General features: G+C 39.7%; 2 protein-coding genes across 2 annotated transcripts; both read right to left on the bottom strand.

Annotated features, from left to right (window-relative positions):
- Positions 1-355: 355 nt before the first annotated feature.
- On the bottom strand, positions 356-3,652 carry LOC138901876 (uncharacterized). The gene is made up of 6 exons (XM_070189673.1): positions 3,624-3,652; positions 3,238-3,317; positions 1,595-1,899; positions 977-1,165; positions 794-907; positions 356-745 (listed from the first exon to the last, which is right to left on the bottom strand). Exons 1-6 carry the CDS (start codon positions 3,650-3,652, stop codon positions 356-358), a joined length of 1,107 nt encoding a protein of 368 aa, XP_070045774.1.
- Positions 3,653-4,047: 395 nt separating this feature from the next.
- Positions 4,048-7,020, bottom strand: LOC104106844 (bi-functional coumaroyl CoA and feruloyl CoA ortho-hydroxylase F6H2-2-1-like). Its single transcript, XM_009615487.4, has 2 exons — positions 6,329-7,020; positions 4,048-4,860 (listed from the first exon to the last, which is right to left on the bottom strand). The coding sequence occupies exons 1-2, from the start codon at positions 6,829-6,831 to the stop codon at positions 4,281-4,283; spliced, it is 1,083 nt and encodes a 360-aa protein (XP_009613782.1). The 5' UTR covers positions 6,832-7,020; the 3' UTR covers positions 4,048-4,280.
- Between the last annotated feature and the right edge of the window lie 8,138 nt (positions 7,021-15,158).

The raw sequence follows: 15,158 nt of genomic DNA on the forward strand, positions 1-15,158 counted from the left end.
AGTTCGAAACTTACTCGAATTCGGCTACAAAAACAGTACAATTACGACTTCAATCAAGCCATCCGAAATCAAAATCCTGAACATATTGTTGAGCCCGGGGACTCGCCTTCGCTTAACTAAAAACCTAAGGGTTTGTTCTACTCTGAGTTTGAGCTATTTCTCACTCGATTATAGAGGCTACAACAACCCGATTGCAACAAAGTTCTCACAAGACCAAGGCAAAACAAAATTTATCATAAATCAGAAATCAGAGACGAAATGGAAAGAAAAGGAATATTTCATATATGTAAAGTATTTACAAAGACCACACAAGGTCTTACACAAAAAACAAAAGGAGAAAAAAAATCCTAAGTGCCTAGTCCGCCTCGGGAGCTGCATCTTCTGGAGCTTCATCTTTATCTCCTCCATTCTCGGATCCACTCACAGAGTCTTCATCATCGGAAAGAAAAGCTCCGGCCTCGTCCTCCAAAACTTTTGCACTCTCGATTTCAGCCGTGAGGTCAAAGCCACGAGCATGTACCTCCTCAAGAGTCTCTCTTCGAGACTGGCGCCTAGCATGCTCGGCAACACGGGACAATCTAACCTCAGCAGCGTCAGAAATTTCCTTTGCCTGAGTGTTAGCGGCTTCAGCGTAGGCTCGGTAAGAGGCCACGAGCGCCTCTACCTCAGATGTGGCCCTTGCAAGCTCAGCGGCCAACCGAGTCTCGAGCTCTTCAACCTTCTGGGCTCGGGCCAAGTTCTCCACCTTCCCACTTTAGAGTTGATGCTCAACCGAAGACAGTTGGGCCCGTACCGCATCTTTCTCCGAGTCGAGACGGCCCATGCTCAACTTCCACCCTAAAGTCTCTGCCTCTTTTATCTTGGCCTCCTCACGAAGCTGCTCAACCAATTCGGCCTTCTGCTGAACCTGCAGGATCAAAGTGTTAGTTGCCAATATCAAGTTAATACATAACAAGCTCCCAAAAATTTACATTACCCATTTAATGAGCTCGGTCTGATCTCGATTAGTTCTTGTCAGCTCAGCTCGAATGCTCATGATCTCTTCTTTTAGCACATAGAGGAGTTTGAGGGCGTTTCTCTCCTCCGTAAGCTTTTTGAGATCAGCCTCACATCGGGCCAACTCAGCTCGGTACTTGGAAGACGCTTCTCGATGGAGCGCTGTAGCCTGTACAAAAAGAAAGAAAATCAGACTTAGAGAAATAAGAACAAACGCAAGCATGGTAGCATGAGTTAAAACTCACTTGGTTCAGAAGCCGCTGAGCAGCCTCATCAAAAATGAGTGATGCGTCAAGGTCGGAAATATCATCGACCCCGCGAAGCAACCACGAAATATATCATCCCCTTCGGGGGCCGTCCCCACATTGGGGGTCCCCATGGACCGGGCATCCCGAAACTTCCCCTCTGAGAACGTGGGGCCGGGCGGTGAATCGTCAATATTAATTGCCCCGAGCGAGTCACTTGGGGCATTCTCTTCTTTTTTAAGGGCCTCAGAACTAGACGCTTCGGGCATACCCGTCGGTTGCTCATCACGGCAGGAGGCATCATCAACACCCGATGATTCGGGAATTCTGCTCGGACCTTCCCCCGAGATCACCTCAGTCTGCGGCTGAACCCCCTCGACTTTCACCGGCTCAACAACTTTCAAAGCTTCGATGCTTTCCCTCTTCCAAGCCACCAACAGGCAGTTAGTATCTTCTCCCTTCTCGTCTTCATCTCGTAGCATTTCGACTACATCGGCAGGCAGAACGGCGAGATCAGTCTTCGACTTTCGAGCCCTGCTTTTTTTGGGCCTTGGGGTATCTAGTGGCGAGGCCTTTCTCCTTTTCTTATCTTTGGTCGGCTTCGGGACCTCCTCTTCCCCGAGGGGAGGTGGCCTCAAAACGACATTATCTCCAAGACCTGTATGAGAAGAAGTCAAGTTAAAAGGAAGTATTTCACAGGAAAACATCAAACACGGACATGGGAACTTACCATGATTTTTGGCCTCCCATCGACCCTTGGCCAAATCACGCCACGAGCACTCAGCATACGAAGAGGTTGAAACCAGTTGTCGAACCCAACCTACAAGGTCCGGGACTGCACCAGGAAACCAGGGGGAAGCTGCACCATAAAGAAGAATATAGATGAGAAGAGGGAAAGGAAACATAACAAGTAATCAAACGTTATCGGTGAAGTTCTACTTACGCTTCATGTTCTATTCTTCGAGGAATGGCATATTCTCAACGGGGCTTAAATCGGAGGTCCTGACTCGGACAAACCGGCACATCTATCCTCGGTCCTTGTCCTCATCTATGCTCGAGAATAGCACCTTCGTGGCCCAATGCTGAAGCCTTATCAGTCTGCCCCGATAAAGACGAGGGCTGTATAGCCTAATGAGATGATCGAGGGTGAAAGACATCCCCTCGATCTTGCTCGAGAAGAATCTGAGCAAAATGACAATGCGCTAAAAAGAGGGGTAGATCTGGCCTAGGGTTACCCGGTATTGGCGGCAAAAATCGATTATGACGGGATCGACGGAACCCAGTGTGAAAGGGTAAGTATACACACTTAAGAATCCTTTTACATGAGTGGTGATGTCCTCTTAGGGGGTAGGAATCACCACCTCTTTATTCTCCCAGTGAATGTCCTTTTTCAGCTGCTAGAGATCATCCTTCGGATATCGAACAGATGTATCTAGACATGGGCTCGCATTGGCCAGGAACCGAAGAGGGTTTTCGACTTTAAAGTCGGAAGTAAGTTCACATGGCCCGGGGATGCACTCTTCGATACGTGGCTCCACCGGTGTTTTGTCACCGGCCGACCGCGATGAGGAGGCCTTTTCTTCTTGAGGAACGGTCTTTGATGTTTTTGCCATTGCTATATGAGGTTTAAGGAAGGAAAAGGCAGAATTTGCATTTTAATAAGAGATTAGCAAACGAAAACCGACAAAGTTGATGGACTTGAAGAGAATAAAAGAGCTTTTGAAGATTAGAAGAAGTTTGAAAAGATTATGAAGGTGGTCTATTTATAATAGCCACTTTGACGGTTTGAAAGCACTGGTGGCTGACCTTCAACTGGCGTTAATTAATGACCTTGGGAACTGTGCAAACGCGACGCTTCAATCGCTTCTGTCTCTTACGTCACGATGTTGACGTCATAATTTGATCGAGGTATTAAATCGAAGTCTCAAATTCTTTTCTTCTCGTTACACTCCAAAAAACGAGGGGACTATTTGTATACGGTCGAAATCGGACATACCCGATTTCGTTGACAGGGGAGTTGCCTCGAGGGTAACCTCATAATAGATCGGACTCGAGCTTGAAGATAGAACATCACACCTGGAGATCGAAGTGTTCATTGAGATCGAGGCCAGCAATAATCGAGATCGAGCATGACTGACTTCGAGTAAGGCGTAATAACGGAATGACGAGATATCAGTAACCGGTCGAAAGTCAGGGCGGATTTCCCGGAACAAATCAAATCAAAGCGTTATTAGCGCCAATCATGGGATCTACTTCCGTTATTAGAGTTGTACCTTATTTAGGATTCCTCTATTATATAAAGAGGGATCCCATTCACTTGTAAAAAAAATATTATTCACTGATAAGAATATACATATACGCTGCTTTCTTTGTTTTACTTACTGTTCATCGCTGTTTGTTCCATCCTCCATTGTTCTTATTAACTAACCTCCTGACTATCTTGAATCGAGGTCGAGGTATTGTTTGCGGACCAGTTTGATTTATTTTATTGTCCAAGTTATCTATTTAATTCGTTGTTTATCAATTGGTGCTGGTTTAAATCACATATCCTTAAAACCACAATATAAGTTTAATTGTTACTCAATTTTTAGGGTAAACAATTGTGTCTATATATATATATCTATAAGTTTTGGTTGAATACCGTGGCTTTTTCTTCATACTTGATTCAAATTGATGGTTTTTTTAACTTGCTTTATTGCTGATTGACATGTTATCTCCACAATACATATGCTTTAAGTGAAGGGTATATGTGAATTCAAGAGGAATTTGTCTTTGAAAATACTGCATAGTCGATTGATTCACAAGATGAAAGAGAAATAGTTAAGCAATAACTGAGGAGGCGATAATCATAATGAGAATTTTGTTCAATAGTGAGTTGTTGAGATCCGTATGAAACTAAATTAAATTCAAACTGATGAGGTAGTACAAGAAAAATTAAGAATTCAATTTATATTTTTGTAAGCATATCAATATGTTCTGCAATTGTAAAAATACATGCAGCTCTCTTCTCTTGACTGATGCAAACAAATGGTAACATCGTCATATTTTAGCAAAATCTAATGATGCTTTCCCCGAAGGACGCTTACTGAAAAAATACTCCCAATAATCAGAAAACAGAAGTTGTTTGTAAACTGGTTTCTCTCCATCAGTTTCCAACACTTGTGGGAAAGGACCAATGACTGTATCAAGCCTAGGATTCACAAACAACGGTATAGATATTCTAGCCTTGCTCGAATCGACAGCTGCACAATGCTCGACACTCTTGTATCGATCGTTGCTCATAATTTGCAGCGAGTCGCCAATATTAACAGCTAAGGCTCCTTTAACTGGAGTTACATGGATCCAATTATTGTCTTTTGTTCCTTGGACGAAAAGGCCTCCTGTGTCATCCTGAAGGAGGATAGTAATGCAAGAAACGTCGCAGTGTCTGCGACAACCGATTGTGAGGCTTGGATTTGGGCAAGGTGGATAGTAGTTTATGTTGATAGCCATAGTGCCCATCAATAGAGGTTCTAAAGTTTCATCAATATTTTCATTGACATTAAGGCCTTTTAATAGAATCTCCAGCAACTTTTTAGCAAGTGGTATAGCCCACTTTTCATACTCCAAGACCTGCTCCCTGCACAAAGGAAAATAAGATCCAGAACTCCGCAGCACAAAAGGGAGACTTCATTCTTTATCTTGTGTGGCAGTGTTTGATTGAAATATTATTTTTGATACATTACCAACTACTTTTTGAATTTGTGATTTTAAATATGCCATGATATATCTTGGCTATAATACCATGCTGCTAAGGGCAAAATAAAAGGTCTAAAGTTAAAGCGGTTTCAAATATGAAAAGATATCATTCTTTTTTCCAACAACTAAAAAAAAAATAATATCATAAAAATGGAATGTAGGAGTATATAATAGCTGCATGAATAATTTTTTTCTTCTTCTTTATGGACCAAATATATATGAGTCAAACTTTTGTGATTATCATTTTAGTTTCTAATGTCTAGCACTAGGCATTAGGAGTGTTTGTTGATTGTCACGAGAGGGTTTACATGCAGTCAAAAGAAAGGAATGATTGAAGTTCGAAATTTAGACAACTCAGATTCTTAACGACAACAATGAATTTGAATTATTATTTTATCATTTTATCAATTAATATTTATTATTGAATTTTTATTATAATTAATATTCTAAATAATTTAATAGTAAGAAAAAAAAGGTAGCTCGATCCATAAAATATCTCGCTAAAGAGCAAGTTTTAGTGACTGGTTACACGGCTCAACTCCATAACTTGTCACAAGGACAATAATTTTATCGTTGGTCTAAGGTTCCTTTTAAATAGTTTATTATATAAATATTTTTTTTATCCATCAGTATATATAACTTAAACTCATTCTAGGCTCTCTAGCAGAAGCAACCTAGGCTGAGCATAAGCACAACATCTATGACTGATGATACGTACACGTCACAGCGAAGTAAAGGAAAAAAAGAAAGGGATTAATTATCAATAAAATTAAAGAGTAAGAAAGTATAACAAATAAGATAGAAAACAAAGTGGGAACATAAAAACCAAAAGTCACGTTAAAATAATTGAAAATACGAAATTTTATTTACAATAACAATAAAATTATCGTGTCGGATAAGTTATAATATTGTAGTGTTAAAATCTAATGACGTTACTTTTATATGCAACGACTAAATTTCAATTAATTTAATGTGATAACAAAATAATTTTCTAACTATACTGTTATAGTATGAAAATTTAGTGACTTTTTTGGAAAAAATAATTGTGAGTTTACTATTCCTTCCGTTTTCAATCTAGGGGACACAATGTGTATTTATTAGTCTTTTATTAAAAAAATGACACATTTTATATTTGAAAATAATTTAACTTTAAATTTTTTAATTTATTTACTTTACTCTTGGAGAAAAGTTTTTGTAGCCTCATAAATGTCATGACTCCTATAAAATTTTTGCCCCTTAATCTTTTAGGACTACATATTTTAAAAATCTTTTTTTTTTAAAAATTTTGTGTCAAGTCAAAGGGTATTATAGCGGATAAACTACACCAGATGATGAGAATAGCCAATTACCTGGTTTGAGGAGGCCAAAGATCGCTATCATCCCCAGGATTACAACCATGTTTTATACTATCCCTCCATTCCAAAACCTTCTCATCTTTCTCACCGATTGCACTCCAAAACAAGAGCACAGATTCATCAGGTCCAGCATTTTCCTTATAGTACTTGATTTTTTCTTCAGCTGGTAACTCAAAGAACCTGTGACCAGCTTCCTTCAAATTCTCAAGAACTTCAATAGGAATCCCATGATTGATTATTTGGAAGAAACCCCATTTGCTAGCTGCTTCTTGAATTGATTTTACAACATTTACATCATCCCAATTGGACAGATCAATGGTTGGGATTGATTCTTGATTGTCAATATGTAATTGGTTTTTGTCTAGTCTTTGATCTTTTGGCTGAATGCATTGTTTTGGCACATTTTCAAGGCCTGTGTCTACTAGGCCTTTTATTCCATTTGCTTTCTTGATCACAAAATCAAATATGTCAACTGCTTCAATTTTTGTACAACTCATTTTGATCTAATTTACTGTGGGAGAGAAGAGATGAGGTGCTTTCTTTTTATATTTTCATGGTTGAGGTTGAAGGATGCAATATTTCATTTTGGGTGTGGTTTGGTAGAAGAAAGAAAATAATTAGGAAATCAAACATAAAGAATATTTTTTCTATCAAAAGGGAAAATGATTTCCCCGCTTTTGTTTTTCTCTATTAGTCTATTTGAAATAGTTTTAATATTTTAGAGAATACTGGATAGTTACCTTATTTTATATGATGCAGTAACTGCTTAGAGAGTCAAAATAGTTGTTGTTTACTGTTATTTTTTTTTTATGTCTTTTAAATATTTTAAATTATTAATTATTGTAATTCATAATATTTTTTACATAATATTTTTATTACAAAAAATTAGAAGATTCTTTGTATGAATTCACACTGAAAATTAAAGTGGGATAGAACAAGTAATATTTTTCGAAAATTATTTTTCCATACCAAATGTTTTACTCTTTTCTGTTTAATATGTTACAACAACAATGAAATATTTTATATTTAAAATATTTTAATTTTAATTTTTCATTTTATGCTTAATTGCACGCTCTAATTGTCATGAAAAATCTTAAGACGACATGTTCTAAAAGGGAACTTTAGGTTGTGTCAGACGTGTTTTCTTTCTTTTTAAAATTTCGTATCCAATTAAATTGTGAAAATAAAATAAAACGTTAGACTAGTTGTTGGTAGTTGATGTGGTGGTTTCTTAATGTCCACACGCATGAAGTTGTGGTGATATAAGTCGCGGTTTGTTTGAATAGCCTCCACATTTTTCTTGTCAGTTGTCGTGAATGATGAATAGTGTGTTTGGCCAAGTTTCTCGCCAAAAATATTATTTTTTTAAAAAAAAATTTCCAAAAAAAATATATTTTTTCAAAATTAAAGTATTTGGTCAAATTTTTAGAAAGAAAAATACTTTTGAGCAGAAGCAAAAGCAGAAAAAAATAGCTTCTTCCCAAAAGTACTTTTTTAAAAATAATTTTGAGAAAAATACACGTTGAAATACTTTTTAAAAGCTTGGCTAAATACTGATTGATATTCAGAAGTATTTTTTAAATTAATTAGCCAAACACAAATTATTTCTCACATTTTGAGAAAAATATTTTTTTAAAAAAAATACTTATCAAAATAAGCTGATTTTAGAAGTTTAACTAAACATGCTAAAAATTTACGTAACATTAATAAAGTGACATTTAAAAAGAAAGGAAAAAAGTACTCTAACAGCAGTAGTAATAATTTGAAAAGAGCAACTTTGCTAACTGCCATAAATATTTCACACGCAACGACAAACCCTTCCCTCCCGATTGCGGAACTCAACAAGTCATTGTAGAACAAAATTTTCATTATGATTATCCTCATAAAAGGAGTCCACTTTAGGTCGCAAGTTTGAAAATTTTGAAGAGCAATTTATGCAAAATATCCATTAAACTTAAAATTATAATTCTTTTCTACCAATTTAAAAACTATTTACAATATATGCCTATCCAATTAAAATTAATTACTCCTACCTATCCACTTATTACCCATTTGGCTTAGCTTAGTTTGATTTGGCTTGGTTTGATGGCTTGATTTAGTACTCCTAGCTTAATTTAACTTTATTTGGTTGGTTTTGACTAGATATTAAAAAACAAAATAGGTAGAGGGCAAACCATATGAGCAAGGGCGGGTAAATCGTTTCTCCTGCCCTGGTATTTGCCAAAGAACCCCTCGTTAAAATTTCTGACCGTGCCATTGGATGTTGGTCGCCTCCTAATTCCTCACTTGTTGAACATTTCTATTTCATCTTGTGAATTAGATAGGCTATCGTCACAGACCATTTCTTCTTGATTTCACATATACCATTCACTAAAAGCATATCCACTGTGGGGAAGGTCTTCATTTAAAGCACAAACAAAATAAATTCAAAAAAGCTGCTGAGGATTCAAGCGGGTGGACAACTGCCTGAACATATTAGTATCCTTGCAAGCAATGAAGCCGACTCTAGAATCATACCTCTCTATAATAACATTCTTATATAACAACCATTCATTATAAAAGTTAAATTTTTTTGAAACCGATCTTTTATATTATATTATAATAATATGTATCTTCTATAATAACACTTCACTATAACATCCCAAAAATATAAAAAAGTTATAGAGATGTTTGACTATAATCCCAAAAATGAACCTGATGTCGCGTGATAGCTAGCTAGAGTGTAAATTTAATAGCAAGAAGTTATGTAATGAAGTAATAATTAGAAGATGGTGTAATGTCTCTATTGTTGACCTCGGATTCTCTGATTCATTCAAGTATGAAAAAAGAAAGGTTTAGTTTTAAATGGATCGTAAAATAATATGAAAGCACTAAAGAAATCGGTTTACTACGAATAGAACAATAGAAGACTTGCTAATTAATACAATTAACCTGGCAGTCTAGGACTCTTGCCGTAAGTGATTGTGTACCGGTAAAATTGGGGATAACATTACTCCCGATTTTCCGGTAAAGAAACGAGAGGAAAGCACAATCTGACATGACCTCGAGTAAAGTCGAGGGATTCCACGTCTCAGAGCTCGGGGAGGACGAATAGTGCACCCGGGACCAGACACGGCCGAACATTGGGCCCGAGCAGAGTGAAGAGCCAAGACTAAAGGAAAAGACGGTTAGACAAAATAAGTGAGGGGCCGAAATATCCGCCCTCAACCGGATATGATGGCGCAAATCTCGCCCGATATCAATTATGTATCGATGTTTACTGGACTGAGAAGATTTTTTTACCGTATTTAGATTTGTACTAGGATTGAAACTCCCCTACTATATAAAGGGGGAACCTTTTTATTTAGAGACCACTGTTGGCACGCATATCAAAATAATAAAGTTAATTTTTTTTTAGCTATTATTAAAAGTGTTCTTCAGTTGCTTGTTTATTAAGTTGCAACCGAGCTCGTTCCGAGGGCTGCATCAGACCGATTTCCAAACGTCCACTGCAAAGCTAGACTTATTCATCCATTACATTTGGTTTGATCGCTTTGATCTTTAATTCAATTATTTATTGTTCATAGTTCATTCGTTTGGGGCTAAGGATAATGGTGATGATTTAATACGAATCTCCATAACACACTACACTTGCTCTTTGAAGTTTGATTTCAAGTTAACCTAAAAATGTCAAACTCCCACTCTGCTCACTTAAATGTTAACGCTGAGTCAGGCCACCACAATGAAAACAATAACGTAGTACCAAGCAATAACATAGCCCCTGTTGATCCTAATGGTGTCCCAATCACTGACCCGGTCGACGCTAACTCACAAGTTGTCATCAATATCAACCTGCCAACTTCCCGTAAATAGCATTCACGGGGCACCCCGACCATCGGTTCGAGAAGCACCCGAAGGGGAAGGTGATGGAGTTTGCTTACGATTGATTTTCGAAATGTTACAAGCTCAGCAAGCAGTAATAACACAGCTACAGACCCAAAATCACGCCCAGAACAGGACTGAACCTGAGCGGGTTAGAGAAGACACGCTAAAAGATGAATAGATTGTCGTAGAACCACGTGAGTTCAGACCCGAAGAAATTTTTGAGGTGACGAAAATGCTCGAAGCGCTAACAAAGCGGGTGGAGTCTTGTGAGAAAAAGATAGAGACAAATGGCAAGAAGGTGGAAACTTACAATTCAAGGGTCGATCAGATCCTGGGAGTGCCTCCAATATTGAAAGGGCCGGATTCCAAAAAATTCATTCAGAAACCTTCCCCCCGAGTGTGGCACCGAAGCCAATCCCGAAGAGATTCTGACTGCCCTACATTCCCAAATATAACGGGACTATAGATCCAAATGAGCATGTAACCTCCTATACGTGCGCAATAAAAGGCAATGACCTAGAAGATGACGAGATTGAGTCGGTGTTATTGAAGAAATTTGGGAAAACCTTGTCCAAAGGAGCGATGATATGGTACAATAACTTGCCTCCAAATTCTATTGATTCATTTGCAATGCTTGAAGATGCCTTCGTTAAAGCCCATGTTGACACCATCAAGGTCGAGACGAGGAAATCAGACCTCTTCAAAGTCAAGCAAAGAGATAACGAGATGCTTAGAGAGTTCGTGTTGAGGTTCCAGAAGGAGCGAATGGACCTGCCCCCGGTCGTAGATGATTGGGCTATTCAGGCATTCACTCAAGGGCTCAACCCCCGAAGTTCCATTGCTTCTCAACAATTGAAGTAAAACTTGGCAGAGTACCCCGCATTTCCTTGGGCCGATATCCATAACAGGTATCAGTCGAAGATTAGAGTCAAGGACGAACAACAGAGCCCCCTTCGGGGTCTGTTTACCCCAATAGAGTGAACTACCGATCTAAAAGAATTATGGACCAAGAGCCAAGGCCGGTCCGAGATGGGTATTAACCATACAGCTCGGATAGAAGGGGAAACGGACCCGGTCGCCACCCAAACAAGAACGATATGAGAAGCGACCAAAGACCTAGCAACCGGGGTCTGATGAATAAAAACGGCTTCGACAGATCACTTGGGGGCAGGGAATCCCCGAGACTATCGGAATATAACTTCAAAGTGGACGCTGCGAGTATAGTGTCGGCCATTGGTCGCTTCAAGCAGACCAAATGGCCTAGGTCACTTCAGTCCGATCCCGCACAGAGGGATCACAACTTGGTATGTAAATACCATGGTACTCACGGTCATAGGACCGATGATTGTCAGCATCTAAGGGAGGAAATGGCTTGATTATTCAACAACGGGCATCTTCGGGAATTCCTAAGTGAGCGGGCCAAATATTATTTAAAAAACAAGGACGCCAACAAATAAATTGAGTAGAAGGACCTCAACACGTGATCAACATGATCATTGGGGGAGTGGATAACCCACAAGGGCCCATGATAAAATGCACCAAAGATTCTATCACAAGGGAAAAAACACACCCGGGATTACATCCCGGAGGGATCCATCTCGTTCAGTGACGAGGATAACGAGGGCATCGTCTAGCCTCACAATGATGCATTGGTAATATCCATATTTATCAATTAATCTCGAGTTAAACGTGTGTTAATTGATCCAGGTAGCTCGGCCAACATCGTCTGATGGAGGGTCATAGAGCAATTGGGATTATTGGACCAAATCGTACCGGCAGTACGAGTATTGAACGAGTTCAACATGGCATGTGAGACAACAAAGGGTGAAATAAACCTACTAGTAAACACTATCGGGACTACCCAGGAAACAAAATTTTACGTGATCTAGGGGGATATGAGATACAACGCCTTGTTTGGGAGGCCACGGGTACACAACATGAGAGTGGTGCCTTCGACCTTACATCAAGCATTAAAGTTTCCCATTATAGGCGGAATCAAAATGGTTTAGGGGGAACAACCGGCAATAAAAGAGATGTTTGTTATCGAGGAAGTGATCCTTGTATCCGCGGTCACGACATCCAAAAGTGGGGGACTGGTCGAGGAGAAAGAAACTAAATAGTAATCAGTGGTCCCGGCCCTCACCGGGTCGGAAAATAGGGGGAGCACATAGCAAATGAGGATGATGATTACGGTGTCCCGAGATCCTTTATAGAATCCGATGATACCGATGCCACCCAATCAAAAATCAAGGAATTGGAGCAGATCATGCTGATCGAGTATCTACCGGATAGAAAGGTATACCTAGGCACGGGGTTAACTCCCGAGCTCAGGAAAAAAACTCATTGATTTCTTAAAGCTAATACCGATTATTTTGCCTGGTCCCATTTTATATATGATAGGGATCCCACCGGAGGTGACAACTCACAAATTGAGCTTGAATCCAAGATTCCACCCGGTCAAAAAGAAGAGGAGGCCGTAGTTCAAGGTCAAACACACATTCATCAGAGACGATGTATCTAAACTTCTGAAAATAGGTTTAATTCGGGAAGTTAAATACTCGGATTGGCTAGCTAACGTAGTGGTCTTGCCTAAAAAAGGAAACAAACTTAGAATGTGTGTATATTATAAGGACCTAAACAAGGCATGTCCAAAGGAATCATTTCCATTTCCTAACATCGACCGAATGATCGATGCGACGGTTGAGCACGAGATACTGAGTTTTCTCAATGCCTATTCTGGGTACAACCAAATTCAGATGGACCTGGGCGACCAAGAAAAGACCTCCTTTATAACCAAATTCGGCATCTACTATTACAATGTAATGCCGTTTAGGCTAAATGATGCAGGTGCCACGTATCAACGCCTAGTTGACCGGATGTTCGAAGAACAAATAGAAAAATCAATGGAGGTTTATATTGACGATATGTTAGTTAAGTCCCAGCAAGTAGAGGACCATTTGAAGAATTTGCAGGAAACTTTCGACATATTGAGGAACTACAACATGAAGCTGAATCTAGAAAAGCGTGCCTTTGGGTCGGCTCAGGCAAGTTCCTCGATTTTATGGTATCCAATCGGAGAATAAAGATCAACCCGGACAAGTTAAAATCCATAAAATATCTCACCATAGTTGACAACGTCAAGGTAGTATAAAGATTGACCGGGCGGATAGCCGCATTAGGCAGATTTATTTCGAGGTCGTCCGACAAAAGCCACCGGTTTTTCTCATTACTAAAGAAGAAGACCGAATTTTCTTGGACCCCGGAATGTTAGCAGGCTCTAGAAGAACTCAAACGATACCTGTCAAGCCCTCATTTACTTTACACCCCGAAGGCGAACGAGCAGCCATACCTTACTTGGCAGTTTCCGAGGTAGCGGTAAGTGGTGTCCTGGTTTGGGAATAAGAAGGTATGCAGTTTCCTATTTACTATGTTAGTAGAACCCTAGGCGATGTCGAAACAAGGTATCCATACTTAGAAAAATTAGCACTCCCCTTATTGAGCGCATCTAGGAAATTAAAGCTGTACTTTTAATGTCACCGCATATGTGTCGTGACCTCGTACCCGCTAAGGAATGTTATGCATAAACCCAAGCTCTCGGGCCGCCTGTCCAAATGGGCCGTAGATATTAGCGGGTACGATAATGAATACAAACCCCGAACTTCTATAAAATATCAGATTCTGGCAGACTTCGTGACCGACTTTACTCTGGCCTTGATCCCCTAGGTTCAAAAAGCATTACTGCTCGCCTCGGGGACTAGCTCGTGGGTTTGGTCCCTATTCACGGATGGTAATTTTAATGCAAAAAGTTCCGGGTTGGGAATCGTATTAAAACTACCTACGATAACCTAATAAGGCAATCTATTAGAACTGTGAAATTGACTAACAACGAAGCCGAATATGAGGATATGATTGCAGGTCTAGAACTAGCTAAGAGCGAGGGGCTGAGGTGATCGAAGCTAAGTGTGACTCCCCTCTCGTCATTAACCAAGTCAACGAGATGTTTGATGTAAAAAGAGGACCGGATGCGGAGATACTTGGATACGTTACAAGTGACCTTACACAAATTCAAGGTATGGACTCTACAACATGTTCTTCGAGATCAAAATAACGAGGCCGATGCATTGGTTAATCTAGGGTCGTTAGTAAACTCTGACGAATTCAATTCTAGAGCAGTACTGCAATTGATGAACTCAGTGATAGAAGAAGGACACGCCGAGGTAAACTCAACAAGCTTAACTTGGGATTGGAGAAACAAATACATAGACTACCTACAATAAGGGAAATTGCCATCGGATCCTAAGGAATAGAGGTCCATACGTACTAAGGTTACCGTGTTTGGTTTGGTTGGTGGAAAACTATACCGAAGATCATTTTTTAGCCATTAGCAAGGTGCTTGGGTCCGGGGGAGACCGACTTCATGGTAAGAGAAGTAAACGAGGGTACCTGTGAAAACTATTCGGGAGAGGAATCCTTGGTTCAGAAATTGATCAGAGCCGATTATTACTGGAATGAGATGGAAAAAGATGCGAAAGACCTCGTTAAAAAATGTAACGAATGCCAGAGGCACGCCCCAATGATTTACCAACCGGGGAACATGCTTCACATGGTCCTCTCCCCCTGACCTCTCATAAAATGGGTGATAGACATCGTCGGTCCCTTGCCGTGGGCACCCGGCAAAGCCCAATATATATTACTTATTGCTGGTTATTTTTCCAAGTGGGTCAAAGCACAGGCGTTCGAGAAGGTTTGGGAAAAAGAGGTCATTAACTCCATCTGGGATTATATAATATGTCGTTTCGGAATACCGACCGATATCACTTATGACAACATGAGGCAGTTCATCGGCAGCAAGGTTAGTAATTTTTTGAAGACCACAGAATCAAAAAGATTTTATCGACGCCCTACCACCCAAGCAGGAGCGGTTAAGCGGAATCAACAAACAAAACTATACTCTAGAACC

Source organism: Nicotiana tomentosiformis, chromosome 11, assembly GCF_000390325.3.
Source record: "Nicotiana tomentosiformis chromosome 11, ASM39032v3, whole genome shotgun sequence".
NCBI classification, from domain to species: domain Eukaryota; kingdom Viridiplantae; phylum Streptophyta; class Magnoliopsida; order Solanales; family Solanaceae; genus Nicotiana; species Nicotiana tomentosiformis.

What these genes read in the sequence shown, in the direction of transcription:
- LOC138901876 (XM_070189673.1), bottom strand. Translation starts at nt 3,652, where the DNA reads ATGGAGGATGGAACAAACAGCGATGAACA. An exon ending in GGAACAAACAGCGATGAACA is followed by an intron (nt 3,318 to 3,623) that starts GTAAGTAAAACA and finishes TTCGATCTCCAG; the next exon opens with GTGTGATGTTCTATCTTCAA. An exon ending in AGACCGAGCTCATTAAATGG is followed by an intron (nt 908 to 976) that starts GTAATGTAAATT and finishes TTGATCCTGCAG; the next exon opens with GTTCAGCAGAAGGCCGAATT.
- LOC104106844 (XM_009615487.4), bottom strand. Translation starts at nt 6,831, where the DNA reads ATGAGTTGTACAAAAATTGAAGCAGTTGACATATTTGATTTTGTGATC. An exon ending in CTTTGGCCTCCTCAAACCAG is followed by an intron (nt 4,861 to 6,328) that starts GTAATTGGCTAT and finishes TCCTTTGTGCAG; the next exon opens with GGAGCAGGTCTTGGAGTATG.